The sequence below is a fragment of the Varroa destructor genome, unplaced genomic scaffold, assembly GCF_002443255.2.
Source record: "Varroa destructor unplaced genomic scaffold, Vdes_3.0 BEIS01000001.1, whole genome shotgun sequence".
Taxonomy (NCBI): domain Eukaryota; kingdom Metazoa; phylum Arthropoda; class Arachnida; order Mesostigmata; family Varroidae; genus Varroa; species Varroa destructor.
This window is the reverse complement of record NW_019211454.1, coordinates 4,568,084-4,595,881: the sequence shown is the minus strand read 5'-3', so window position 1 is coordinate 4,595,881 and position 27,798 is coordinate 4,568,084. Positions and strand designations below refer to the sequence as shown.

Here is a 27,798-nt window from a genome sequence, read left to right as displayed (position 1 = left end):
ATTCAGCGAAATACTTGTATACATATTTTTGTTTACGAATTGTTCTAAAATTCGTAGAGTCTTTTACTCTCCACTGTTTTCTATCCCAAAAAAAAGAGTTTTAAATTATTTTTTATGTGTAGGACTAATCGGATAAAATCACTGTGCTCGGTCATGCTTACGATACTCTATCTACAATCAAGTAGGGACAACATATGCTTTTGGCTGTGTTAAAATAGCGATTCTTGGTTGTGACTCGGGTCGGTAGGGTAAAAGGTAGGAAATCTTAACAAACAACGGTAAACTGCCATGGCTGATTACTTATAGAAAAAGAAAAAAAAAAAGTAATTCTGTATGCTTGTCAGCTGTCCTAAACACGGGTAATATATTACGTGCTTGAAGATTTACTTTGAACTTTTTCGTATCAACTTCTAAGGAACTTCCTAGCTCCACGGCGGCTACAAAAAAAAAAAAAGATACTAATTTCTTTTTGTTTCAGCGTAAATAGCGCTATTTTGAAACTGTATGTACGTTTATTTGGTCGATATTTATAGCTGTTTCTATTTGATAAGTGATCCCGTAAAAATAAGCCTCCGCCCCTGTCTATTTCTTCCAGGTAGTTGGCACCCGCGCTGCTAATCTACATGTTATTATTATCTATTAGCCCATTAGCGCTAGAAACTGCGCGTTTTGAAAGCATTCATTTGTACCGTGCCCCATCTAATCGGCTGTTGCCGATCTAATCTACGCAGAGATAAATTCTTATCTCTAATTGCAATACAAATCTGAGAGCTGTCATCGCGATCAGGTTAAATCGCACGTTGCAGGCTGTCGCCATGTTCACGTCAGACGCAGTGCGTAAATTCATCAGACAAACAATATTTTTCTATCTATGCATTATAGTCTCTGTGCAAATACCAACACATGAATTCGATATCGGTTTATCATTTACGTCTTTTTCTTGTTTCCGTTTAAAAAGGACTCACCGAACGGCGGACAAAGGCCTAGCGTCGGACGATGCGACAAGTCAATTGCTTAGCCCCGATGATAAGCCGGATTGGAACCACCACGATATCGGCATGACGTCACCGGCCACCAGCAACGGCTGCTCTTTTCGGGATCAGGATTTACGAGAGGCTTCACGGATCAACATGGTACGTTTTGTCTGTCTGCCTGCCTGCCTGCCTGACTGGCCCGTCGGCTGTAGCCGACCGCAGACTGATCGGCTTCTTGCTTCTATAACATGCGAACTTGCGCCTTCATGCAGAAGAGTACTGCCCTTTCATTTCCATTGAGCTTCTACTATCGTACAAAAGTATGTCGGGCTTACACGTTGGTGTTTTTCTTGATAATTGTTGCTATACTAAATGCATCTAATACTGTGGTCTATATAAATCTGTAGTAGCTGCTGTTGTATAATAACTGCCGGTGGTAACAGCACCCGTCTATAGACAGACGGATTGTATGATAGCCGTGTTATTTTTGCAACGGTGCATATAGATATGCCCATATGGTGGCAGCCTATAATGGTGGTACACCGGTAAAGGGTTTACTATGTCCCCCAGTGACCCAATACAATCTAAGTGCGCACGCGTGAGACGTATAAAATCGTACGTATAGTTTTGCATATAACACCCTTGTCACCATGAACGTTAATCGTACCTATAGAACACTAGAGATAAGATCAAGTGATGTATATTGCAATATCAAAAGTAGCTAGTAGTTCTCTACATTTGGAGTTTTATATTCGGTACTTCATCAGATGGACGATTGGCTTCCGGCGCCTACGTCCATGCCCTAGTTTGAACCTAGACCACTACGTGTCTCTAGGACTAGCACACAAATAGGTTACGCATTAAGCACGGATTATATTCCGTAGCTAGGACACTTGTGCTAGGACACTGAATAGCTTGTGACAAATATATGTCACCGTGTATAGACGTTGTTCGCTATTTTCGTATTGGCGGTTACCAGTATATTATACGAATATAAAGGTCCAACTAACGATTGTTATGCCCTATAAACAGGTGTTTCTAATTGTTGCTTACCTTCTTCATTCTATCAATATATCAATTATATGCATATTTTTACCATTTTTGGACATTGAAAAGTCGGAATGCAGAGTTTGTAGCGGTGAACTTACTGACCTGAAGATTACACAGATATTTTTTTAGTGACTCATTTAGTTGAAAAAGATACTCTCGGCCAGATTTAGATTTTGTTAATTTTGCCAATTTTGTTAATAGTTTCTAATGAAAAATCATTTGAAAAGCACCAATGGTCATAATAAACTCATAAGTGCTGCTAGTACCGTATCTATCATAATAGACCACTGAAGCATTTGGATCATAGTTCTGTCTTCAAAAATGTTTCCGCTTATATTGCATGGATTGTCTGTGTCTTAACGTCCAGCACGGTAGAAATGGTCTCCTACCATTACTGATAGACATAATTAGCACTTCTGCTAGAAAGCAAGAATACTGCGATCATTAATTGAGCACTTGCTGAGGAAACAATGTCTGGGTAGAAGGCCTAAGCATTTCTCTTTCGTCAAAAAGTGGCAGTGCCACTAATAGCCATTCTTTGACCTGTGCGGCACTGCAACCGAGTGCTGCTAAGCTTCTAAGTGACGCTTTCTTAGCCAGCAACCCCACCAGCAACGGCAGCACTCACAGTTGCTCATCTGGGCGTTACCGGAGCTCGATCATTTGCTTCTTACCAGTGACAACTGAACAGGGGAGTGCTACCGTGGTAAGCAGTTACCGCCATATCATCACGTGTAATTTGCCGTCATCCAGCAACGTAAGAAGCTGTCACACCTTATCTGATTCCTTCATGACGACCACAACATCGCAAAGAAGTTCCCCTGATAGAACTTCTCCTTCGGACACTCGGTTGCTAAGCTTTGCATGATTGACCAGGAGAGAGCAATCCGAATACCAACATTAACATCATCGCGTCAACTTCGGCAGTCGACGATGGCACGAACCACGCCCACAGTTAGACAGATCCCAGTATAAATATGGGACCACCCGGCGGCGTCACATGGCCTACACAAAGGCCAATACAGAGCGGCGCTGTTATTGGAAATATTATTAATCGACTGTTCGGTTTCATAGGATTCTACCGTTGCTTGTCGAGAATTACTTCCGCAGGTTGAATAAGAGTCATGTGCTCCTCAACGACGAAGCAAATGATCTGTCGAAAGGCATGAAGCTTAACGCAGATCAGCTGACCTGATCCAATTGCGATACAGTATCAGCTATGAATGAGAGAAATGTGCAATCATATGTTCTGCCTTATATTATTGTTAGGTGGGTAGATTTCGTCTCACATTATATAAGAGTATATATATATAATATATATATTGTATTGGATTTATGTTTGTAGATAGGGAGCGCGTCGGGTCCAGATTGAGCTGATGAGAAGATCATGTCTTCTAAAGCTTAATTTTTCGACTCTCTACTGGTAGATAAAATCGAATATTTACTCGAAGAATCATAACGCTAGCGGAACGGTGAACTCTTCAGGTCAGACCTTTTAAAAGGAAAGTCTTCTTAGAAGCATAACATAATAAAAGATAAAGCTAAATGGTAAGCACTGATACGGCAAATTTTTGGCCAACGAAGACGAAACAAAGTATTAAATAGTTTATATTCCCGTTGGATTTTCATACACTATCATATTTGAAAACTTCGTGATTACGTAGAAACTAATACTGGAACAATCTACTAACACAGAAGAGTTTACACGGTTTCAAAAAAGAAATTCCGTTGCGTTCGGAGATGTCGTACTTCAGAATGACGTTGTTTGCACTGACTCAAATTATACGCAGATAGTCACCGATTATATATAAATTCTAACCGAACATTTCCATTAAAAGATAGTAGAAACTGAATTTCCGCCAGTAGGACGAAAGAATACTCATACGAATGATCTACGAAGATACGAGGCCTGCCAGAATTGTGCAGAAGAAGCTCTACGGGGAATCTTATACGAGAGCCGATGCTACACATATTTTATGCAACTATTCGGTGTAATTCGTCACCGTTCCAATGCTGATATGCAAGCGTTATTACCCCAATTTAGAATCGGTAAAGTTTTTTGTGGTAGAGCATATACACACTCGTTAGATTATAGGCCAACCTAGGAATCACGACTTGAAACTAAACACGTGGTAATTTCAATTACCAAAAGTGCATCTCTACGTGAGTCACCGTTATTATTTTTTATTATTATTTTTACCATTATCCTTATTACGCGAGAAGTAGTATACGAATAGAAAAAGTAGCACATCCCGATAAGCTCGGTCAATTCAATTTCAGATTCGAAGATGGTTGTGTTTTTTCCAGCGATGCCTGACGCCCATCATGGCTGCTGGAGGAACAGTAAGATCACTAGCGGTTCATGCCCAACGAGTTGCCCCTTATGATCAGATAGCGTAGTGAAGACAAAAGTCTAAAACCCATCGCGCACGCCACTTTAATGATGAAAATATTCATTCGACTAGATAAAGAATAATACGACAATATCCTTATAGTATTTAAGTAGTAAACATATATGCCTTTTTTAAAGCCGTCAAAGTAATGAGAGTTTAAGGGTACGGGACAGAGTAGGATAAGATCTTAACAAAAGGAAACAAGTCGACGATTTAGAATGAATATGGCGCAAGGCCAACGTTCATCGTGAAAGAGCTTAAGGTGTAAAACCCCGTATAAATCAAAATAAGCAAGAGAAGTTTAAAAATTAGTACAATATGGAAACATCCAGAAATCACGCTTGCCACGGGAAGTGCCTCTGAAAAGAGGAGTTTTACTGAGATAAAACGAATCTGGACCAGATAACGCAAAAAAAAAAGTGCGGATGTACAGCGCAAAACTAGGTGACGCCACTAATAGAAATGCCGATGTTTATATTAACCTTTTTTTTTATCTTAAATGAACCTAAGTGAAATTAGGCCTAATGATCATTTACCTAGACAAAACGTCCCATTCATATATGATGACCTTTTCAGACTCGGCTAATTACCTTTCACCCTAAATGTTCTCCATATTCCTTGTAATATCCTCTGATCTTTCGTGACCTTTTAGCAGTGGCTGGCTTCAATAAGGTTTGCGCGAAGTCCGTACCTATCAGCCAGCGATTGTGGTGCCGTCACGGGCGACCACACGCATCTGCTCTCATCGAAAGCAAGCGCTCCCCTCGACGATACTGAGATGTGAGACACAAATTCCTAATGAATCTAACTGCACCGTATCAATTCTAGTACTTAGCGCGATGTCGCTGACTCATCAGATCTGTTACTACCTTCAGCACGCGGTGTGGTCCAGGGCTATTGCTGAACTGTAACATAGCAGATGAGGCAGTATCTATGAGGCTTAGTGCCATGAAGATGTTGGTTAAGGAGCCGACTGAAACAACTGCGAGCGACTCCATCTACCGTCCAATACAACTGGGTTCAGGAGGCGTGGCAAATGGGCCGGCGTGAACAATGCTGCGTTACAATGGAGCCTGATCAAAACGCCGGTTGGGTCGCCCTTGGTGCGCATGGAGACAAATAGTAGTTATAATAAGAAGGTATGTTTGTAATATATTGCATTATAAGTGAGTACTCCATGGTCCCGCCTGCACAGCCAGTAGTGTGCAAACGGTGCCGATATATGTGGAGTACCATCATAGCGAACGATATCGACGTGCTAAGTTATTTTACGCTTACTTCATACTTACTTCGTCCACGGGATACTTCGGTTAGAGTCTCATTGAGGCTCGGTATGCTCGTGTGTAGATACACGAACACAGCCTATCGCAAATCACAATTTTTATGCTATCATAAGCTGTCACAGCTGTCATAACACGTGGATCCATGTAACTATCCAATATATTCAATGGAGGAAGGACTTCTACATCACCATGGAAAACAACTGCTGATCATTAAAGTCTTGTATATATTCCATATAAATTCAAAGCCAAAATAGCGTTCTTGAGAAGCAAAACAACGCTGGTTGGATGATATGGGATGTGTTGTTAGTTTCAGTGGTCCAGCTATACTATCTGTGCAGGAGGAAATATTAAGGAACACAACTCAAGCTTATTAGTCGGCTATAATAATATACCTCACTAGATAGAATCGCGGCCCTTACAATGCACACAGGTTTGTACTAACATGGGTTGCTCGTGGAGGCAGAGCGTGCGCTCTAAATGGAATTTTTATACTACCTTCAATCAAGATATTGTACGACTCTTTCGCAGCTAACCAGATCTTAATCACTGGTCGAAAACGGATTCTGGCCGTACTTTTAGTTATTTTCGTTTGCGATAACGTCGCTTCTTTCCATTTCAATACGGTAGACATGATTTATGTGTGCTTCTTGATCAAACACTCAGTTTTTTTTCCTTTACTTTTTCCCCCGTTCGTCTATTCGTTAAACATTGCCCCTCGGCACTCCGCTGTCGGATCCCGATAGAAACAAATCATTCCATCAGAATGACAAATGGTATGGAAAATATCAATTTGCAACATTTGCAAAAAGCATATTTGCACTTTCAATATAAAAAAGAAATTGTGTGTGTGCGAAAAAAAGGACATCTCACAACGCAAATCATCCCTGACGAATCCGAAGAGACATTCGACAATATCTCCAGTGCCGAATCGCCACGGTGCGCAGTGTCGTACCATGGGGGCCAGAGGTGTACCGTGAGAAGCCTAGACAGACAGCCGGAAAAACTGATATTTTTTCATTCTTTATTATCTTCGTGTTTATCATCTTCTGCTCTTTCTTATTCTTAAAAAAAAGTATCATTGTTCTCTCACGCAGGGGACGTAGGGTCGCCGCTCTACGACGGCACCTGACGCAGTGTTGTGCGCCGATTGCTGCCCTTGCAGAACTATCGACTAAGGTACTAATGCGAGCGACAGAGCACGCCGCCTATGGCTATCGGCGACGAGCAAATATGCAAATGCTAACGGTGACAGTAGATAAATAGACGCCAGCTTTTCCCCTGTTTTTCCGCAGTATGCACGACGCCACGCCGTGACAAGAGTGCTACATCCGGGGATGCGGATAGACCCACACACAGGGACATGCAGATAGTTTAGATCTGTGTGTGTATTTTGCGTCGCAACAGTGAATATGTTATTAGTCAGTAAATATTGACTTTGTTAATAATGTCACAATGTTTGTGTTAGTGCTGGCTGTCGGCGTATCCACAATAAGTGCGACACCGAAATAAGGCGAAAGCGGGTATCCATGTTCGTGTCAGGGTTATATAAACGTTTCTTGATTGTTTGGGAATCCTCATCTTATATCTGTTTAAGTAGTAAGAGAGTAACGTGTAGTAAAAGCAAGATTCAAAAGAAAGCCAAGGCCCTTAAAGTGTCAGGAAACGTTTGCTCAACCCTGTGTATATACAGGGTGACGCGTTCACATTGAAGAAAATGTTGGAGAGATGCTTGTCGTAACGGGCATGAGTCCTTCCGCTTGTAATGCCAGATAATAAGGCGCTGTTGTCGGAATTTAGACGAAGACAAGCTATTGTCTAGTCCTTTCACGCTGGACGAACTTCCACCTAAATTAAAAACTTTATTTTTTTGTCCGAGATTGACGATATGCGTTATTACCGGTTTTCATACGGCTTCCGAATTGTCTGAGAAGAGCTTCCATAAGGCAAACCGGATTACGCTTCTAGATTTAAAGGGCCGGAAATCACTCATTGAAATGGCTCGACAAATTATTTACGGTTCATCTGAATTTTTTGTAGAAGGATTAACGTCTGTTTAGGAAAGTGCCTTTTTGCACCCTTTGAATTTCTTGACGTTTCCCATTTTTGGGACTTTCGGTTTGCTATTGGAAAAAATGTAATTTCGCTGGAATTTTTTGTATGCAACCTATTTAGACGACACTCCAGCATTCGCCTGGGGCTTTCGCATGACGATACTACTATGCATACGATCCAAAACCTACCTACAAATTAGCGAAGAAGTATTCCGAAATTGATCTTTCAGTGGTTAAGGCCCCAAACTGGAACTATAATCATAGTGAATAGTAATTGTATCAACAATTACGAACATTAGGATGGTACAGCAGACACAGAAATGATTGTCAAAATACCTGTTTTTGTCTTCAAATAATATTGTAAACAAAGTTCTCAGTTTAAACGCGCCACCCTGTATAAAGAGGAGGAAAAGGTTATGGGTCAAAATATGGCTAACACTATCGTTCGAAACAACCAGTGAAGAACCGGAGAACAGCAAGTGTTATACCAATAAATTCGTCCAAGACTTCTTTACTATATAGCCGAGGTGGGATCCTATAACTAATTAATTTTCAAGCAAATATCAATTAGAGATACCTATGCATAGGGCTTGGTGCGAAAAACTCTGTGAGAACATGGTTTTCTCCATAGAAAAGGCTCTGCTTATTTGCCACAAAGAACGATGATGGATAATAACTTACTCGCAAGTTAGGCTAGTCGAAGATTATGAAGTTTTTATAGGAAGTTCTACTGAGTGATAGACACATCGACGAGTTGCATTTTGTTCGAGAAAAAACAAGGAACAGCAGCTTGATTGAGCCAAAGCCTATATAACTATAGAGTTTGGACACGTTTTTTTGGCATGCGCGGTAAAATGATTACCAGCATAAATGTTGACAATACTCGAACGATGCTTGTAAAGTCATCAAATTTTCGTTTATAGAAAGTCCCATATGATACATTTAAACAACAACGATACTTGGCACAATGTATATACGAGACTGATACGCCTGTGCTTAACTTAGCATGTATATTTTACATAATTGTATTTTTATGCAGCAGACTCTGCTGAGACTGCTTAATTTATTCAATTTCTTTGTTTGTGTTTATATTCTTGTACTTTACTATTGCTAGCTTCTTGTCCGACGTCAACAAATACTCAGTATCACCTATTTTTAGGTACTCATGAAGGACTTACTTCTACAACGAGTGTAACCGGACTGGGTCTTGCTACTATTATCTGGGTTTCTTCAACAGACCAATGGAACGGCATGCCAACCGAACCAGCAGCTACTAACCTTAATAATAACATTATACTCTACTTATGCCTTTATTCATTTTTCATTCGTTCTTTTTCTAATTGTGGATATCTAACAATTTTAGTCAATGCTGAAATTTCAATCGGCGTCACAGCCAACCCGTTAACTATGACTACTATAGGGGCACACTCGGATAGATGCAGGTTAGCCATGCAGACCACGTTGCCATATATATGCGTGTCTTAGGGGTTGACTTTGTTTGGACTACAACCGATCCGTGGTAAGGTAACAAGTTTAAAATTCGTTAGAAAGTGTATTTCGTTTATTTTTGAAACACCCTCAACGGTGTTCGTTGAGAACAATACGAAATGTCCAAGCAATCTTAATAGTACCAGAGCCAGATCGTATGGAAGAGTTGAAGCTATACGGACCTCGATTCTAATACTGTGAAGCACTGAAAATTTGGCAATGAACAAACATATTGCCACGGGACAAACACAACTACAATGCTTAAAATGACTTTGATTAGGGAACAGACCTAGTGGTCCTAGACGACATGTTACCATGCCAGGAAATGCAGTCCCGATAGATTTCTCGTATGGTGAGGATGAGCATTTTATACTCTATAATTATTTAGCACTAAACCTGTGAGTAAATTTCCTCTGTCATTGATACACGAATTTCTATTTAAGACTGTTGATTGATTAAGTTTGCTTAGAACTAAAACAAGACATCTGCTTGTCCTGTAAGTAGAGTAAAGTTCGACTATAGGGTACGTTACAAGCGGCTTTTGCTCAAGTGGATTTTTAAGAACAGATTTAATTAAAGAACAAGAAGTTATGAAGAGTAGCTTATGCACTCAGCTGGCCGGTGATGAATTTAAAACATTAGGCAAAATATATGAGTTGTTAACAAATGAAGATGTAGAACTCAGGTTTTTACTTAGGTTTTCGGGTGACAGTTTTTTTGCAGGTAACGAGTGTTTCTCAGACCTACTGTAGTCGTGGCCTGAATAATGGGTGTATCTTGACAAGCGCCAAATGTCAACATCGATAGCCGACATGATGGAGGGAATTCATCGAGTAACTGTGCATTGTCGGTGTCCATTGAAGCGGTTGAACTTCTACGTGTTGTGTGTCTAGTAAAAACGTGCATAACATTAACTTCCCTGGAACATTCAGCAGCGGAATTCTCGAGCTTTTTGTAGTGACGCAAAGTGTTTCCGTGTCACAAGTAATTTGGGTAAGTTCATTTTTCCTGCCATCCATTACGTTAGCGCGGCTACTGCACCTTCCGCTTGGCCTTAACGATTGCGATGCCCCATTTATCAAGCGAGAATGCCTTGAATCGCTTGATGCCCAACCCTTTGTAGTATAAGCATGTTTGATTGGTGTCTACGGAAGCGATTTGGCTTCGTCACCTTTTGCGCTTACTGGTAGCCATGTTTTGGGCCAATTCAATAAGACTCCAACAGACAACTTCAATGAATAAAGGTCGTGTCTCAAACCTTTACGTTTCAACACGAAGCGTTCCCATGTAATCAGTTCAGTGTTAGAATATGTAGCGATTAAGTGAGCGTCTTTGTCAGACGATTAGCAAGCGTTTAGAGCAACAGTGTTTATAAAGTTTATTAGCTTTTTTATAGTTCTGGTAACCGCAAGAAAGGACAAGGCCAGTTAAGCTCTCAAGATACTGTTGAAAATGGACGCGTGATCCTAGCTTATCTTTGGCTATAAAGACGCAAACAGTGTATACGTAATGTTTTGGCTAAAAAAAAACACACACTACGTGGGTCTGTCGCTACTTCGTGTCCGTTGGGGATCATTATCTACTTCTCACCTAGACAAGTTGAGCAGAATCGAATTTGCGAGAGCCACCTCTGGGACGCTTCGTGGCGCGCACTGTTATGTACGGATGTTATTGCAGTTGAGATAAGCCATATTGAAGGATGAATCGGCTTCACGAGTGCCAATACCGCCAACGGCTCCAGCATCATTGGCTAACAGTGTCGACACTTTACATTGCGGATATCGTTCGTCGTTGAGGTTACCGGCACTCAAGCTTAATACAGCTCGGAACTGTTGGCCAATTGCACGAAGTCAGCGGAAATATCTTAGCCTAAGCCGCCTTATTTTGAACAGTAGTAGAGAACTAACATTGTTACATGAGTAACTCGACTTCACGAAGCCAGCTTGTCGAATTTACACTTCACCCGTAGAGGTATCTTACATTAAAAATGGCAACGGTAGCGATCCAGGGTGCAGTTGAATCGTTCAACATAAACTGGGAAACATTCGCGTATGTCAACTATAACCGGTCGATTGACGTTGATCTTTCGCAGCTGTACAAGCCACCTCTGGAGCAGAAAATGGTTCACAGGTCAAGATCTTTAACGACATCTCTCGGTCAAACAAGCTTTAGAACCGTTCTTGCGATCTGCGCACCATTTAGCACACAAATAACTAGTATGGAGAAACAGGCCTATGCCAAGGAGGAGTTTTCAGAGGGTTACAGAATTGCTAAAATTAATCTCACGGATTTTGCTAGCACACAATACTTTTTGATAATAGGTACTTGTGGTACTAGTTCAACGTTACTCTAAGGGAGTTGTGGAAGAATTGTGATTGGTAGGCTATTTCTGTTGCCAGCCAGTGTTGTGCTGCCATATAAGTTTCGCTTCTGCGCACGTGGTCAAATGTGTCAAGGGGTAACTTGTGGCTCCCTAGAAGTTCACTGATTGATATTCGAAGTTGACACGAACAACAACAACAACAATCGATTTGTTTAAACAGCGTTTGTGAACTATGTTTCTGTTCTGGTTTTGCTCATTTAGTGTGCGTTGTTTCACTGGAAAAGCGCTCGCACTGTCTAATGAAGCATTCAGAAAGAAAGAAAGAGAGAAAAACAAGTATGGGGATCATAAAAGATCATAGTACCCAACTAAAATTCCTTGGGAATGTAATTTAACTTTAGTTAGAAAGTCAAAAAAAAAAACTGTCCCGAAAGTCTTAAACAATACTTTCAAAAATCAAGCCTTTATTAAACTACTCTTCTTTCAGTGGGTTAGGTTCGTGTGGCCGATTAGATACCCTGGGGTGCTCTGGCTGGACAAAAACTGGATAAAAAAACATCTTCCTTTAAAGACGGTCTGTGTATTTATTGATATTGGTCCAAGTTTAGGCTTACACATCCTTTTCAGTCTATTACCTGTTTCGATATGTATAAACAGGTCACTTGGGAACGTTGACAAGAGGGTGTGAAGGGTGACAATATCGACCTAAGGCAAACTTTCTTTTGTTTTTCTTTCTGCTGAAATTACTACGGCGACGCCATTCCAAATACAGTTAATACCAAAGTTCCAAATACGAATCGGACCTAGCGATTCGCCAGTTGACGCTGCATTGCGGCACTGCAAGCAACCTCGAGGGATGGAACATTTATTCCCTTTTTTCGCTCCCGTCAGAATTTTGCTAATATTGAAGTACATCTATCTGATGCAGGATGCGAATCTGGAAGATTTAATATGTTCTTGAGATTGGTAGTGAAATACGTTGCAACTGTATGATCAGTGGAATAGAACAGCCTTCTCCTACGAACCCTCATCTTAGTACTAAACCTAATGGAAAAACTACTTAATTTGTAAGCATTTCTTGGTTTAGTCGAAGTGTTTCTTCTTTGTTTCGCTATCGATTCTCAATACCTACAGATATCGGCTCTTCTTCACTGCAGCCATCACTGCATAGCATTACAAAGCGATCGTGTTCAATAAGCTTTTGTTCGCGGTCGAACTGAAGCCTAAGAGTAGATTCGTACGAGACAAACGTACTAGGTTGAAAACCTACTCACTTTAACTCATTAAGGTTGCGTTGTTTTTTGCCTCTTCTTTGAGGACTCGACTTTTAAAACAGTCTGTATTAAAAATACAATTTCCACCATACGTTGTGTTCAGTATATTTAATAATAGTACCTAATATCATGAATTTACAGATTTTATCGGTCGGTCTAAATCAACAAATATTATTCGCTTGCTCAAAAAAACAGATGATGATGCAGTTGACGCAGAGAAACCAATTTCCATAAACGTGTCGATGAAGCAGCTTTTAGCTACACCCCCTTAGATCACACTCTAAATAACACTGTACAAAAATTAAGCTTTGAGGTAACAATAAAAGATGTGTCGTATAGACAGCTGAATCGTATTGAGGGTGTTATATTGACGGAAGACGGCCTCCAGGTCTCATGAACACGTAACAAACTTCAGATTAGTATGACTTCTGGAAAGCTCTATATGGACTGCGTGAACCACGCTCACACAGAAAATCATATTCGTAGATTCTTCCTTATAATCCTGAAAGGAAACATTGGCCTCACAGTCGTGGACCTTGGTTGAAGCGGTGTTCGCGAATTGTTGACCCAATGATCCCTTAGGAAGCTAGTGATAGGTTATCTCAGTTCCGTTTTCGTCGCCGATTTCGTACGTAACAATTTCACTAGTTACGCTGGGATTTAAAATTTCTCTAATAAATAGTTAATGTTTTTATGGCGTGTTGTCTCGTTGGGCACGGATATCTTAGTTGTGTACGAAGATAGTTGCCAAGTAAGAGATGTCGTTGAGCAGAACGAGCGCAAGATCCTATTAGATTGAATTATAGAATGCTTTTAGACTCATTAACTAGGAATGAACAGAACAGGAATACGGATCTTTTTAACACCATGAAACCTACACGTATAAGGGCCTTGTGACGAACACGCGGAATCCGGACGGAATATGACGCAAAAGCACCATCGGACAGAATTAATCGTTTGTTATAGGGTAAACGCCAAAGCATATGTCTTGAGGGAGGCTCGACAAATGTCTACTCCGAAGGTTCAACGAAGCTTCACACATTACCATACACGAGGACATGTGGTTTCGTCCCTTTTAGGGTAATGCAAACCCAACTGACTATACCCATAGGACTGAGTGGATCAAGAGGGAAGGACTTTGTTTTTTAGTCAATTTTATTTACTCACCTTCGCTGATGGTAGTCAAAAACCTTATAAATACATATCAGAGAAAGTACATAGAACCATTTAATAGTGCGTGTCGTATGGGTTATACGAATTTTGGAGTCTATAGACTGATTCGAAGGATTTGGCATAGGTATTAAAAATGGTACCAGTAGGTAACAAGCAGTGTGATATCTATACCCATATTTTTCGCATTTGAAATATCTATATTTATCGTCAGGCTCGTGGAAACCTGGCTTCCTACGGAGTGTACGGCGGAAACCATACACAGCAAAGCGAGTGACGACGTTTCTGTTTAACCGGTTTGCTCGTCCCCGCTCGTTGTTCTTCATCGCACCTAAGGCAAAGGAGTCTTCATCAGTCTCTGCGAATTTGTTCTTCCAACTTTCAAGGTTCAGGTTTTTTGGCGACGACATGGGCCTTTGGACAATAATGGCTAGGAGCCGGCTAAGAGATGCGCGAAGATATTTCGGGTTACTATGTGTAGTCTCAATGCTTTTTCGAAGAAATAAGCTTGGACACAATTTAATAGTTCGAGACTCTCCACCCAATGATGTGTATCCTATCGAAGATACTTTGAGGTCTTACAAACTGAGAAGCGATGAGGCTGTCTGATTGCTTAAATAGCCAATACACTTATATGGCGCTATACATTTCCGTGACGTATACAGTGAGATTTTCAGTTCACTGAGAAAAGTAGCCCGAAATACGGAAACCGGTCTATCTGGGAAGATACAAGATATCAGTGGCTGCTGTCTGCCCTCCTTTTCTAGACTTCATTGCTTCCGTCCTTATCGGGTCTAGCCCCAGTCTGTGGCTGCCGCGTAAAGGCCAATTAAAGCTTGCTGCATTTGGAACACTAAGTCACAACTGTTATCACTAAATCGTCTGCATATAAAATGGCGATTTCGACTGAGCTATACGGCCCTTTTATTCGATCAGGCAGAGCTTTTAGCGAGACTGGGAATGGAAGTGGGTGTACATTGTCCCCTTTAGCCAGGCCAGTTGCTTGTGTGAAAGGCGGAAATTCGTCTGCTCTGTCATCGATCGTTATTCTGTTTTCGAGAGGTGTTCATAGGGACATCGTGATCGGCCGGCCTGAGTGTAACTCTGTCCTTGGGCGTCGACTCAAAGCCTTTGAAGTCGACGAGCACCGCGTATAGTGGATTGCACGGCGGATTCAGTGCTCTCTCGACGTCGGCCACGTAGTACTCTGACGTGAACGTTTAACTCAAACGGTTATCAGCTCGGATCGTAGCTCTTATAAAAAGACCCCTTGAAGATTTCTGCTGAAGTTTCCAGACATTCGCTATTTCAGAAAAAAAGTCTTAGACTTCCGGGTGATTCAAGGTTGGCTCGGATATTATATCAACGTGACAATGGGTTAACGTGCAGTTAGCTACAAATGCTCATATTACACGACTTAATTTGTAAAGCTTTTCATGATTTTGGGCGTCTGTTATCTTTCGGTCATTGCGTTGGATGTAAAATACTGTGTAGTTATAACAGCTTTCCACTATATACTCAAGCTCCGTTGATCGTTCAGCGTGAAATCGGTGAAGGTGATTGGAGACGACGACACGACGCTGAAGTTTCCAGAAAATCATTGGCCGAAGTACGATTTCGACAATTGATGTCTAATTAGAACAGGTAGAACAACCATTGGTAAATGCCGCTTTAATAAGCCACTCAGACTTTCTCGGCATGGACAATTTGTTTTCCTTTCAGACCGATTTTATTCGGTTTGCCGCGACTTAGGTACCGACACGAGAAAAGAAGGATTTTTATGATAAGTGTCATTTACCCAGCGAGAAAATTTCCAGTTGTAATTTTTACCTTTATCTTTATAATGAACACTGATACGGTGCATAGCGATCAGTTATTCCTTCAACAAATCGTGTAGATTCGACGGGACTAGTTGGAGGTATCATTGTGGGAAAAGTAGCGTTTTCTATCAAAAAAGACTTACTGACCTTCAGACTTTTTCTTCGAATTTGGATTTCTTCATAAAACGTTTAGGGTAGGTCTTAAGAGGAAGTTAGCGTGCTTTGCATCTTAGAAAAGCTCCAGCCTTGTCTAAGGCAACATGGGAAGTAACGTTAGGCCTACTGAAGTAAATAGGCCCTCTACCGGCGTCCTAGATATATCTATTATTCGACGAAATATTGATTCGTTCAGCTCGGTGACTTCCATCCCGCTAGATAGAATAGGACGTCGTAAGTGTACGGACTGCCCATGCATAATTAGAGGGCTAAAGATTGAGTTTGCAAAAATTTACAAACCTCTTATACACCTAAGCAACTACAACATAATAAACACGTACACTATTCTATTTGTATGTTTTATCCATATGATTTTGCCGTATAAGATAACGTTTTGTGTTTTCGTTTTGTGAACATCAGATATTTCATAACACACACAACACGTACGGCCGACCTTACTGAACGCTTGAAGTTCCGTTAGTTTATTTTTCCAGACATGAGCTTTTTAATGAAATTTTCTTATTTTTTTTATTTATTAGTAAACATGTTTTGGAAAGATTTACTTTGCTTTGTAGTTATTTTTTACTGCTCGTATCTGCCCTTTGGCTACCCTTCCTTCGTAGGAACACGTCTTCAGAACCATCTCTTCAGTATAATACCAAGAACTTTCCCCACTAAAAGGGGTAAACTGCAAGGGTTTTAAATTCGCCCCATTTATTGGATATAGAATAGCAGTAGCTCTTGTAGCAATTTGAAAAACGATGAAGACGGGCTTCAATATAATCTCCCATAACGTTTATGGATGCTTTAGCGGGAAGCAAAGTCTAAACAACATCGCTTCTCCACACAGTCCATATATTCCTATACTGTTTCATGTGGAATACATTTAAATCATTATTCCTCAATGATTAATGAAAGATCAACTGAGAAACTAATTTGCTCTGTTTTACTCCTCATTACCGGAGGATATTTTAGATTTATTTCATTCCTGCGAGATAGGGTTCCTGAGAGCACATACGGAATCATTACTACCTGCCTACTACAGAGAATTCAGATAAAAAAAAAATCGAGTGCAGGGTGCATTGTGTCGACCGCTACACGCGGCGTGAAAAATTAATATTTATTAGAGCTGAAGATAATTAAAAAGATGGTTAGATTAAACTTATTTACTATGGTCAAATAACAGAGAAACGTAAGCCCCCCGTGTGCTAATTAGTGCTAATGATCTAAATTTTCTAATTTGTATCAATAATGAATCTCAAACATAGACATCCCTATCATCGGTGGAGTATTTCATGCAAAAAAACTGTTGGGTTAACAATGTAGATGAAAGGAGTTGTGTTGACCCGGATATATAATGTCGGGGCCTCTGTTTGCTGGCAGAAGAGATGCGTCAGGTCGACCAAAGAACGATTCCGCTGCGGCTTGTGGTTGTACTCGGAACTCATTGTACGATTCTATTAAACTGACGTTTAACGCATAGCGCGAGTTCTCCATCTGTCACCTCAATTGGACGTCATCAATAATAGGTACGATTCAATTAGATGAACGTCAGTTACGAGGCATAACATCTCCCCGTAATGGCGCACCTACTAAAGTTAGTTACTTTGGCCAAGGACGACACCATGGCATCGGCAATCAATCGTCACTGTTGATGATTTGGCAAGATAGCAGGCCGCTAAAAAGTACGAAAAGCGTTCTAAGATTCGCCATTTAAGTGGAAGATTCTGTGGCCCCGAATACTAAAGCATATAATTTCTACACACCATTGACAGAAAAACGAGGTACCTTTGTGACTCTTGTTCGCGTTGTTTTACAGCCGAATTCCCGGATTTATAGCATATACATATATACACATATCTATATGTAGTACTGACCGCATAATGCACTTCCGTATATTTTATAGCCACCTGGTTGAGACACGGGCGTAGATCAGTTCTTGAAACTGTAATATTTCTATTGAATTGACTTGCATTTTAAAAGTTTGTTTTCTTTTTCTTTGATAAATCCTTAGTAACGTAATAGTGGAATAGAAAGGTGAAACGGAGGAAAAGGACACTAAAAAGAACGCATCTTTTTAATTTAACGACTTTTCTTCGTTACATTAACATTGAAAATAGCACTTTTTTTCGGACGGCCTTTTAAAGCAATAGACTAGCGTTTCGCCAATGCAGTTCCATTAACCCTCTCTTGAACCGACGTGGAATAGTTCTACTAGGCGTTGTAAGGTTTCAGGCCATCTGCCTAAACGTCTCCATGTTTAAATCTAAATATCTCGAGCCTTACGACCGGCACCGCCGTTAGGTTTTTCATCAAACAGCTGACTACCGTCAACAAGAACCGAAATCTACAGCGATATCTCAAGCCATATCGTTGGTAACCCTCTCCATTGATCGCCTCCTCTACGTTTTTCGATCCGTCATTCTGGTATTCTGAGTATATCGTTCCTAACACCTTACCTCGAGCCTGAAGACATCATCTTGGCTGGATTATGTCGCTTCTTGTTTGGCTTCGAGTGGTTTCCACAACGCCGTCACCACCCTGGAAATCGGCCCAGCGGCTCCACGATAGAAGGCGACAGTGTTGCAACGGAGTTTGCGTCTACCACCTACAATACATCAACGAGTACCTCTCAGTGGCTCCTGTGTAGTCGCATCGACAGCAGGATCTATAGCTAGCACAATGGAAGCCTGCACCAGCCAAACGGGCCAGACCGGTTAATGACGGCTCGTCCTCGCGTTACGTCGGTCGTCTGTAACAGTCGCGAGGCAGCTACAACGAAGAGGACCACTGTGACGTGAATTGCCACTACGGTTAGCGCCATTTCTACGATGGCAGTACCAGCAGCAGCGATGTGGACACCCTCACGGGGACGCAGAATAGGATGCCGGTGACGCTAGGGGCTAGGGAAATTAATCATTTTCTGCGACGAGCGCGCCACGATAACGGAACAGCAGCTGCCGACGCAAATGTTACTGTCGTTGCTATAACACGAGAATAATACTAATTATATATAAAAACAGGGAAGGAAAACACAGCAGCGTGTGAAAAGCGTATGGAAAGATTACAGTTGTGCCAACCGCAGTGGTTGTTTCGAGCGGATAAACGCCAATTGTCGACAACGACAGCCAACTGGTCGTTGCGTGACAGGTGGCGTCAGTTAGCAGACGATTGCGAAAGCTGTTTCTTTCGACGAAACAGCACGAGCAGGAGACGGCGTTACGCTCGATGTTAGAACGCTCCCCAGATGCTCATCTCGTTGATGTCGTTCCTATACGAATGGATGTGTCCGTGTGACTCGCGTCGAGGAAGAATCTCGCATTAGCTTCCTCGGCTCTTCTTGCGAAGGTGACCTAACCAACCCATAACAGAGCATTCACTAATTGTCATATAAGTGCAGCTAACGGAAGAGGTGCGAACATTAACTGCTACTGATGCACGCGTTTTTCTAATACCGGGTCGAAGTTTAAGCGCAAACGAAAAACAGAGGAATAGGTGAAGCTGGGGGAGGGGCAAGGCGTGATGCAGAAATTCAGTGATACCATTAGACGCATGATCGCAATACTTTTGTATTTATTTTGTTATTTTTGCCCCAGATCACGCTTAAAAGCGTGGCAGCATCAAGATAGCGGCAACACAACATAGGCAGGTTAATCGCATCCTGTACTAATCTCTAGGATGATCGTTAAATGAACTTCGTCACCAGAGGGGTACTAACCGAACAGGTAGGGTGGCTAGGGGAACAAGAAAAAAGACCGATCCCGCTATGGATTCGTAGGGGTGGCCGCTTTCCGTGGTCTATCGACCAGCAGCGTAAGCCATTGCGGTCGTATAGCGGAACTTCCTATCTGACAAAGTCTCAATGTATGAAAAATTTCAGTGCTTTGCGTCTCTTGTAGCAACAAAAATCATATTAACAGCCACAGCTTCGTTGCTAATGAATAGTGCGACTCTTCCGAAGCTAAGGAATAACCATATACTAGTTCTACTAATACATTATAGTAATAGTCTAAGCAGCGAATAGAGAAGCGATATTTCCTGCGTATAAATAAACAGCGGGCGAACATTGTCGGCAAGCTGAACTCGACGACGGAATCGCTCAAGACGGAGACGCACACTGGACGTATGCCGTGGCCGACAGCTTTTGGTAAGTCTATTCTAATATTCAGCGAATCCAAAAAGAAATTTTCGTATATTTCGTTTTTATCAACAGATTGTCCACCGGCGCTATCGTTCCGTTGTGGTCGTTGTATCGGAACCATTCAAAGGAAAAACAGGCTGCAGCTAGGGGTAATGCGAGAGAACAACCGCACTGCTGTCGTTGTCAATATGCGTGCGAGCCCTTGTGAAACTCGCGGCACACAAACATCGTTTCTTTTGCTTTTGAGCATCGGGCATCGGGTAGGCGGCGGCGGACGGGATGGGGGATGGGGGATGGTGAGCGATTCGGGGGGTCGGACAGATGAATAAACGTCGCTTCGCGAAATCTACTAATATTTCGCCGGCCACAGGTTTCCTGCCCCCTTCCGATGTGTGCTACTATGGCAGTAACAATAAGAAGATGGTGGTGATGGGGCAGCAACGGCGGCATTCATTGTATCATTGCGTGAATAAATTTCAAATTTGACAAATCACATCAGAAAGAAGGAAAAGTATAGCGGTGCTATCAATTGATTGAGGTTAGAGAAGAATATCGTGTCGGTTTTTGTTGGCGGTGCCATACCATGGCTCTATGAAAACAGAGGTAAGTAGGCTAAGCTAGACATTAGCGCTGTTGATGATTGCAAACGTTGTATATATATATATATATATATATATATAGGTCAAGTATTTTGGGACCTAGGAAATCCACCAAGTGACCGGTAAGTATTTCTTTAATAATAGTTTTATAGAATTAATAACAAAAATCGATGCAGTCCTAATATTGTTCGAAGTATATAAGTGTACGGGTTCTATTTACAGCCTCAATATTAAGTTCGGAGTTATCTTGCTAATATACTAGTGAATGGCCTAGAAATTATATGTATGTTTTCTAGGGACTGGGGCCTATCAATTGGGCAGTAGAAGATCGCCTTTTCACGACAGCTAAACACGATAACAGTTTGCTTATATAAGTCTAAGGGGTGTCTGCGATAAAAGCCGCAGTCGTGGGCCGCCCCACGTATTAGCCTCTATTTTTTTCCAAATTCTATTTAATGTTGCATAAGGATAAGGAAGGATATTTTTCAAAAAAACAGTAGATTAATTATCGCGCATCTGGCGTATACGCACGTTACGATGTATCATTTAAAATCTGTTAATCGAAGTCAAAATAAAGAACTTGAAACGTCGTTGTCGAATTGTATACATATCGAAGTGTTTCTCAGTCGAAGTGCTTCACAAACTAACTAGGGGCACAAACTAATGCCTTCAGATCCTTTTAGGACTTGGCATGCATAATTCCTGAAATTAGGAAAAAGGATTTCTTTTTTGCCTCTGTTCGTGTTCTTCTAACAAACAGTTGCGGTACCCATCGCACAAGGTACTCCCCGTCATCGCCGGTATTTTTTCATCCAAGGAAACATGCCCTGCCCTGGTGCAATGGCGGTGAAATATACAGCCATAACCGTAACTTAATGATGCTATCTATAAAAATAGACGATTCTCATTCGTTTACTTTTCGAACTGCGTAAGACTCTTTTAGTGCTCAACATTATATGTTAATGCGCCAGTCAGAATAATTAGAGTTATTGTTACTATTGTGTAATACTATAGTATCAACAGTGATTTGTAGACACCCAATGTCTAGTAAGCAAGCAATAATTGATGATATATACATATGGATAATTAACGAAGCAAGATTTGTTGGTGAAGGGATTTGTTGGCCGATAAGGATGTCACGTATGATTTTTCCATTGTGACGACAAGCGGACGAAGGTGACTCATCAGTCGGCACTGGGAACGAGTCTAGTCCACCATCGTCATTCATTAAGCATTATTATTACTACTAGTCCATTTCACAGTCAATGCACCAAAACAATATTCATTGGCAGACAAAGCCAAGACAAGTTTGCCAAATATCTTGGCGCTTGGTCTTCCACGCCATTTCTTCACTAGACAAAATCGTTCGCAGCTTTAGATCTCCGTAAGATCTGTATCATCATTAGGCTTCGCTCCTTCATTTTCCTACTTGGCCTCCTCAACCGTCTTTTGTTTTCTGATCCACCTTTATGAATACATAGCAGTAGGCATTATTAACGAAAATCCACCTATTTAAGCATGCGGTAGATGTCCTGTTTAATAAAGAAGACGATTTTTTGTTTCCACCGGCTCTTGTCATCGTAGGCCATCGCTCCTTCTACCCGATTATTTCAGTTCTGTGATCTATCACGCTGCTCCTGTTACATGTAGCAAATCCGCAGTTGTTACATCCGAGGCCTTGATTCAGGCTTTTAGTTCTAGGTTGTTTGCTTCCGGAAGCTGTAGCGATCGGGTTTGCTGGGTAGTGACCGGATTTCAACTATGATCGAACTACTCTATTCTGAAGCTAGCAATCGACTACGACATGTAGGTGCTCCTGGGGCAAGCCCTGTATGAAGAAAGATTACTAAAACATTAATTAGCAGTAGTACTAATGTTTGTGAATTGTTTCTATTCCTCTACCTATCTTGGACGACTCACTCAGTCATGTCCAGCGAAGATCGACAGTCCAGGAACGATTGGAGAAGCGTTATCGTTTAGAAGACAGGCCCTGACTAGTGGAAGACCTTTACAAAGGTTACGGATTTGAACATATTTGTATAGCGATATGTAGATTGCTGACCAACGAAACGAACTATTATTAACACACGTAACATTTAGGTCGTTCAACAAACTATTCTGTTACAAGTTCGCCGAAAATGTCAACACCGCCAACGGCTATTCTTCTCACGCCTTTGGAACGGTTACGACAAAGAGGAATCAGATCTGCTTTAGTGAGCCGCTTACAACCAAGAACGACGGATTGCTCAGCTAAACCTCACCGGCGACTACCTTTACCGTTTGCCACTGGGTCAACGGAACCGCAACGACAGGGCGAGTCGAGCATCGCGGATGATCAGCTGGACGGAGCGATTGAGAGAAAGGGCTACGAGAGGGTAGTGCCAGCAGTCGTGAACCGTTACGCTCAGCATTTTCCCATAGTGATGGCGATGCGACTGCTCGCGGCGACGCTGATTATGGCGGTGATAGTAAAGCTGAAAATGAGGATGAACGTAGTACGAGTAGTGCTCGTGGTAATGGCGTTTACTTGATAACAGCAGAAGCAGCAGCGACAGCAATGATGAAGATTGCCTCAATGATTGTTGCTGCGTAGCGTTAAAAGGGAGCGAACATGGTGAAGAGGGGTGAAGACCAACGACTATCCTACACTGTTTGCAATAGATGCTCAACCATCGTTCGACTACCCCACCTCACAATTGTGGTGCTTCAGCTGGCGTCGCCGTCGCCCCCTGCCACGATCGCCATCGCCACCGTCGATGCCCGCTGGGAATTCATAGGAAGCCTGTAGCGGACGAATATGATGATCAGGCCTGGGACGAAAGGGGTGACTTCGGGGAGTGAGAAACGGCCAACTACCGGAGGCAACGGTTGCTGTTGATTCTGTCGATGCTGTTGTTATTGTGCTGTCTGAATTATTATCCATCCACCGTGAAAGGCGTGTTATGCTATGGTCAGAGAGGGAAAGAGTGATAAACACGCGCGAATCACACTGATACACAGACACAACGTTCCGTTAGAAAGAAGGAGGAGCAGGCGGAGGGGGAAAATAAGAGGAAGACGATAATTGCTCTGCTTCTAGTCAGCGACTTTGAGGGGTGAGAACAACATAGTGGAGGAGGGGGGAGGGGGTGGACGGCTGCTGGCTGCTGCTACGAGGGTTTCGAGCGAGACACCGCTTGCCCGAATCGGCGGCCGCCGCAGCCGCTGCCGCAGCAGCAGGTCTACCGTAACGGGCTGATAGCATGGCTTCAGCGGCGCCTGTGTTTCGACGTTTTCGTCTTTGCGTTTGGCGTGCTTACCGTCGAACTGAAAACGAAACCAACAACCCGACTAGGCCGAGCGTCATTCCGTTGGAAACAGTCGATCAGCTGATACGACATGGCTGACTGTTGTGCACGGCGATCACTATGAACAAAACAACTGCTGCAGCAATAACATCATCAACAGGCTCCACTAACGATAGACGTAATAAGACGGTGCGTTAGGCGTCTGATGTCCAGTGATTCATAATGTAGTGAGTGGATGGTATATTATACTGGTGTGGTCGCTAAACGTCGTCCGGATTGACAGGCGCTGAGCTGCAGTGCGGACCGATAGCTGGTCATCAATAGAACTGTGACGTTGGTCGTCGATGAGAAAAGTTTACTGCTTAACGGGGATTAATCGCTCATGGATTAATAATAAAAACAATAATAATACCGCAGTGAAATACAATTGGGTGAATATTAAGCACTCGTGTAACCACTGGATATAAGCTTGCTCTCTTATAGTCGACAGTCAACGACAGGACATTAAATACAGCCGATCCTGTAAAGCGGATACACGTACACGTATATGTAACTGAGTGATCGGTCGTGATAGTAAATGTCGGATATTTTTACGCCAAAGTGTGTTCGGTGCATTGCTGTGAGAATTTCTGATTTTTGTTCTATTTTTTGCTAAACTGGATATTGATGCCCTCATCTTCATCAACATCGTAATTGTCGCCCGTCATCATCCTCAACAAATCATACCAACCTGTATCTTGCTTAGCTATTGGTAGCAGTACGTGTAGCAGATAACACGCTCTATATAGTATTCGACGCTTCATCGTACTGTCATAGAACCCTAGCTTTGGTCATGTGGAATCGTACAAACACTTACAGGGTCGAGTTGTTGGCCCAAGTTTCAACCGGGGTAAATTCTCCACACATGTCCGAACAGGAGTGCATCGCTTTGGCCGTTCGATATGCGCGGAAAACGCACGAGGGCCCACTGCATTATCTCGTCGTAGAGGGATCGTCCGGTTCAAACGGATTGTGCATAAAGACCCGCGCGGAACCTTTTGGCGCTACAGGATCAGTACGTGCTCCCGTAGTGAGTCATGGCCAGCTGATGAGAGCTCTCCACTGCAAAGAAGAATCACGCGTAGTAGTACTGGTTTTTCTCGACGTATTCGAGGGCGATATTTACCTCACTTCGGATGACGAAGTAAGAAACGTTCTTGTCTGGCGAACAGCTACGACAGAAGAAGCGGTGCAGCTTTCCAGTTTGTCGTCGGTGTCTACCGACTTTCGGAAGACAGCACTGCAAGCTGCGAACGAAAAACAGCATTTGCTCGAAAAGAATAACGCCAGAAACAAAAAGTTGGTAAAAGACTGCAAAAACCATAATGTTCTTTCCGCACAATCATTGAGCTCGAAAACCAACTCGAGATTGCTCGTCTCGAGACGAGACATCTATGATGTTGGACTTGAGCTGCAGCGTAGTCAGAATGGCAAAATTTGTCCTATGGTCCCGCCACCCGTCCCTGACAAGCCACTGAGTGTGGTGATGCTTTTCAACCAGAAAAAAGCCTCGCTAAGCAAGGCGGCCGGCAAGGGCTCGAAGACAGTGAAGAACTCAGGACAGCACATTCTGTCGCTCGCGCCCGTCCCTCAGGACCTTATCGCCTATCAGTACCGGAGCGAGGTGCTCGCGAGTGACGTGCCGAAAATTGTTGCTGAAACCAAAAAGAAAGGTAACAAACTCAAGCGGAAACCCGCCATGGTTATGAGGCAACAGCTCGCTGAACATGTTCATGGTACAACGCGGATTGCGGGACCCGTGGTTCCTCTCCCACAGTGGTTTTCCTGGATGGCCATACCATCGTGGATAGCTCGACCCATCTTTTATCAGGACTTCTATCCGAAGTATCATCCACCAATGATTGCCGCGCCCCCGACACAGAGGCGCCTAGTTGCGCCACCTCCGCCAGACTACAGCGGTAAAAAGCGGTCTGTACTTCGGACTTCATCGCTCAGCTCACAGGAGGAATCGTCCGGAAGCGACAACGAGGCGCATCACAGTCCGAAGGAATCTCTTCGGGGCAAAAAAATGGTCACGTTCAACTATCTAGCAACTGTGAAACTTGTTTAAAGGGTACACGCACGCGAGGACAGCCAACTCAATCCAGCCGACCTATCAATTGCAAACGAGGGTAGAATTAACCTATTAAAACTGCCATGTCCGTTCGTATCACCGTTACCACAAATCAAAGTGAAAAATTACTTAAGATATTATTTCATAAAATTTACATAACCCTAACTTTCTACTGGTTAATTAGTTACAAATTTAAGTGTACGTAGTGTCTTCATATTGGCAAGCGTCAGTAGCCGACTATAGGATATCGGTCATAGCTGCTATTGTATTTGATTAGGTTTGATCAGACCAGATTTTCCTCTGAACGTTTTCGAACACAGTCCTATGATTGGGCGGTGTATGAGAGGATGTCCTGAGTACCTGGAGATGTCCCCTGATATTCAACAGGACTCATAGATCTACCTATTCTACGATACTAGTAGAGAATAGCCAATATATGTTGTTTTTTTTCAACCTATGAAGAAATGTAGGAGTCAACGTTCGTAGGCCGTGAAGTGTATTGTGCCAAAAGGGACGGATCATCTTTCGTAGGAGGGACATAAATGAGTCGACACCAGTCGTGGAAAGCTTTCGTTGCTAAGGTCTAGACGAGGCGTTCATACCTGAATAGCTAGCTCATGACTGTTTATTTCAGTGGTCGCCAAATAAGAACGATCGAGTCTTCTGGCCCCTAAATTCTATAGCTAGAAGACAAAATCCACCTTACGTGCCCTGCCTTAATGCCCTTCTCAGGTTCTGGTTGAATATCGACTGACGAATATCGTAGATATACGTTCGCTTTGACATTTTTGAATTGTTTGCAAGTTTAATGAATATTACGGCGTGTCGCGATTGACGCCGAAATAGTAGGACCTCACTTATCAGCTCATCGATCAAGCCTGAGCTAAATCAGTTGTATGCGAAGTCCTAGTTTGAACACATGGGCGATACCTGTAAGTTCCTTTTCGTTTCGATATCTGAATAAAAAAAACATTGTTGCTTGCGAATGAGGGCTGTCCATTTAGATTGCGTTCTAAATATATTAATCCGGGAATCTTTAACCGACTGTTGTTAATTGTCCAATATGTCTACCGCATAAAGTATCATGTTGAAAGTAACTACAATATTAAATGCAGATATGTGATGGGTCATGCTTGATCGACAATGAAACCGAAGAGGTTAATCCGAACGAAGCCATGTACCTCTTCTTTCTTTCAATGATTTAACTGCTAGTAACAGTGCGTTCGTGGCTAGCTGAAATCGAGTGTTAATCGCCGAGGTACCGTCAGTATTGTCTGAGGCACGCCTCCAAGACAATCGATGAGACGCAAGACTGAATTTTTGTATATAGTTAAGATTTCTGCAGGATGGAGGCGGTTCAACGGATGGCATCTACAAAATTTCTTTCAACATTTTCTGTTTTTGATAGGTCGGCCACAACCTGAACTTCAGATGAAGAGGATATTCATTTGCGTTGGAGAAAAATGACTGCAAAATCCCGTCAAATCAAATACTAAAGAGAACTTTATTGAGGTTAATGCCAACCAACAGCTTCTGTTGATTGCAAACAAGTTGCGCAAAGAGCGGTGTACTTAGGGCTTAACGTTCCTTTTGAGATTGCCCTTGCCTTGTATATAGCGTTAAATATCATGACCTATAAATAGTTATATAAATAAAATGTTCAATTTTAAGTGAAA

At 42.3% G+C, this 27,798-nt stretch overlaps 1 protein-coding gene and 1 long non-coding RNA gene across 2 annotated transcripts; both read left to right on the top strand.

Moving 5' to 3' along the window:
- The first annotated feature begins 591 nt into the window (after positions 1–591).
- LOC147758159 (uncharacterized) lies at positions 592–27,798 on the top strand. The gene is made up of 4 exons (XR_015329334.1): positions 592–833; positions 959–1,133; positions 9,952–10,232; positions 27,531–27,798. It is a non-coding gene; the product is annotated as an uncharacterized LOC147758159 (long non-coding RNA).
- On the top strand, positions 23,891–27,798 carry LOC111242996 (uncharacterized). The gene has a single exon (XM_022787991.2). It carries the CDS (start codon positions 24,842–24,844, stop codon positions 26,117–26,119), a length of 1,278 nt encoding a protein of 425 aa, XP_022643726.1. The 5' UTR covers positions 23,891–24,841; the 3' UTR covers positions 26,120–27,798.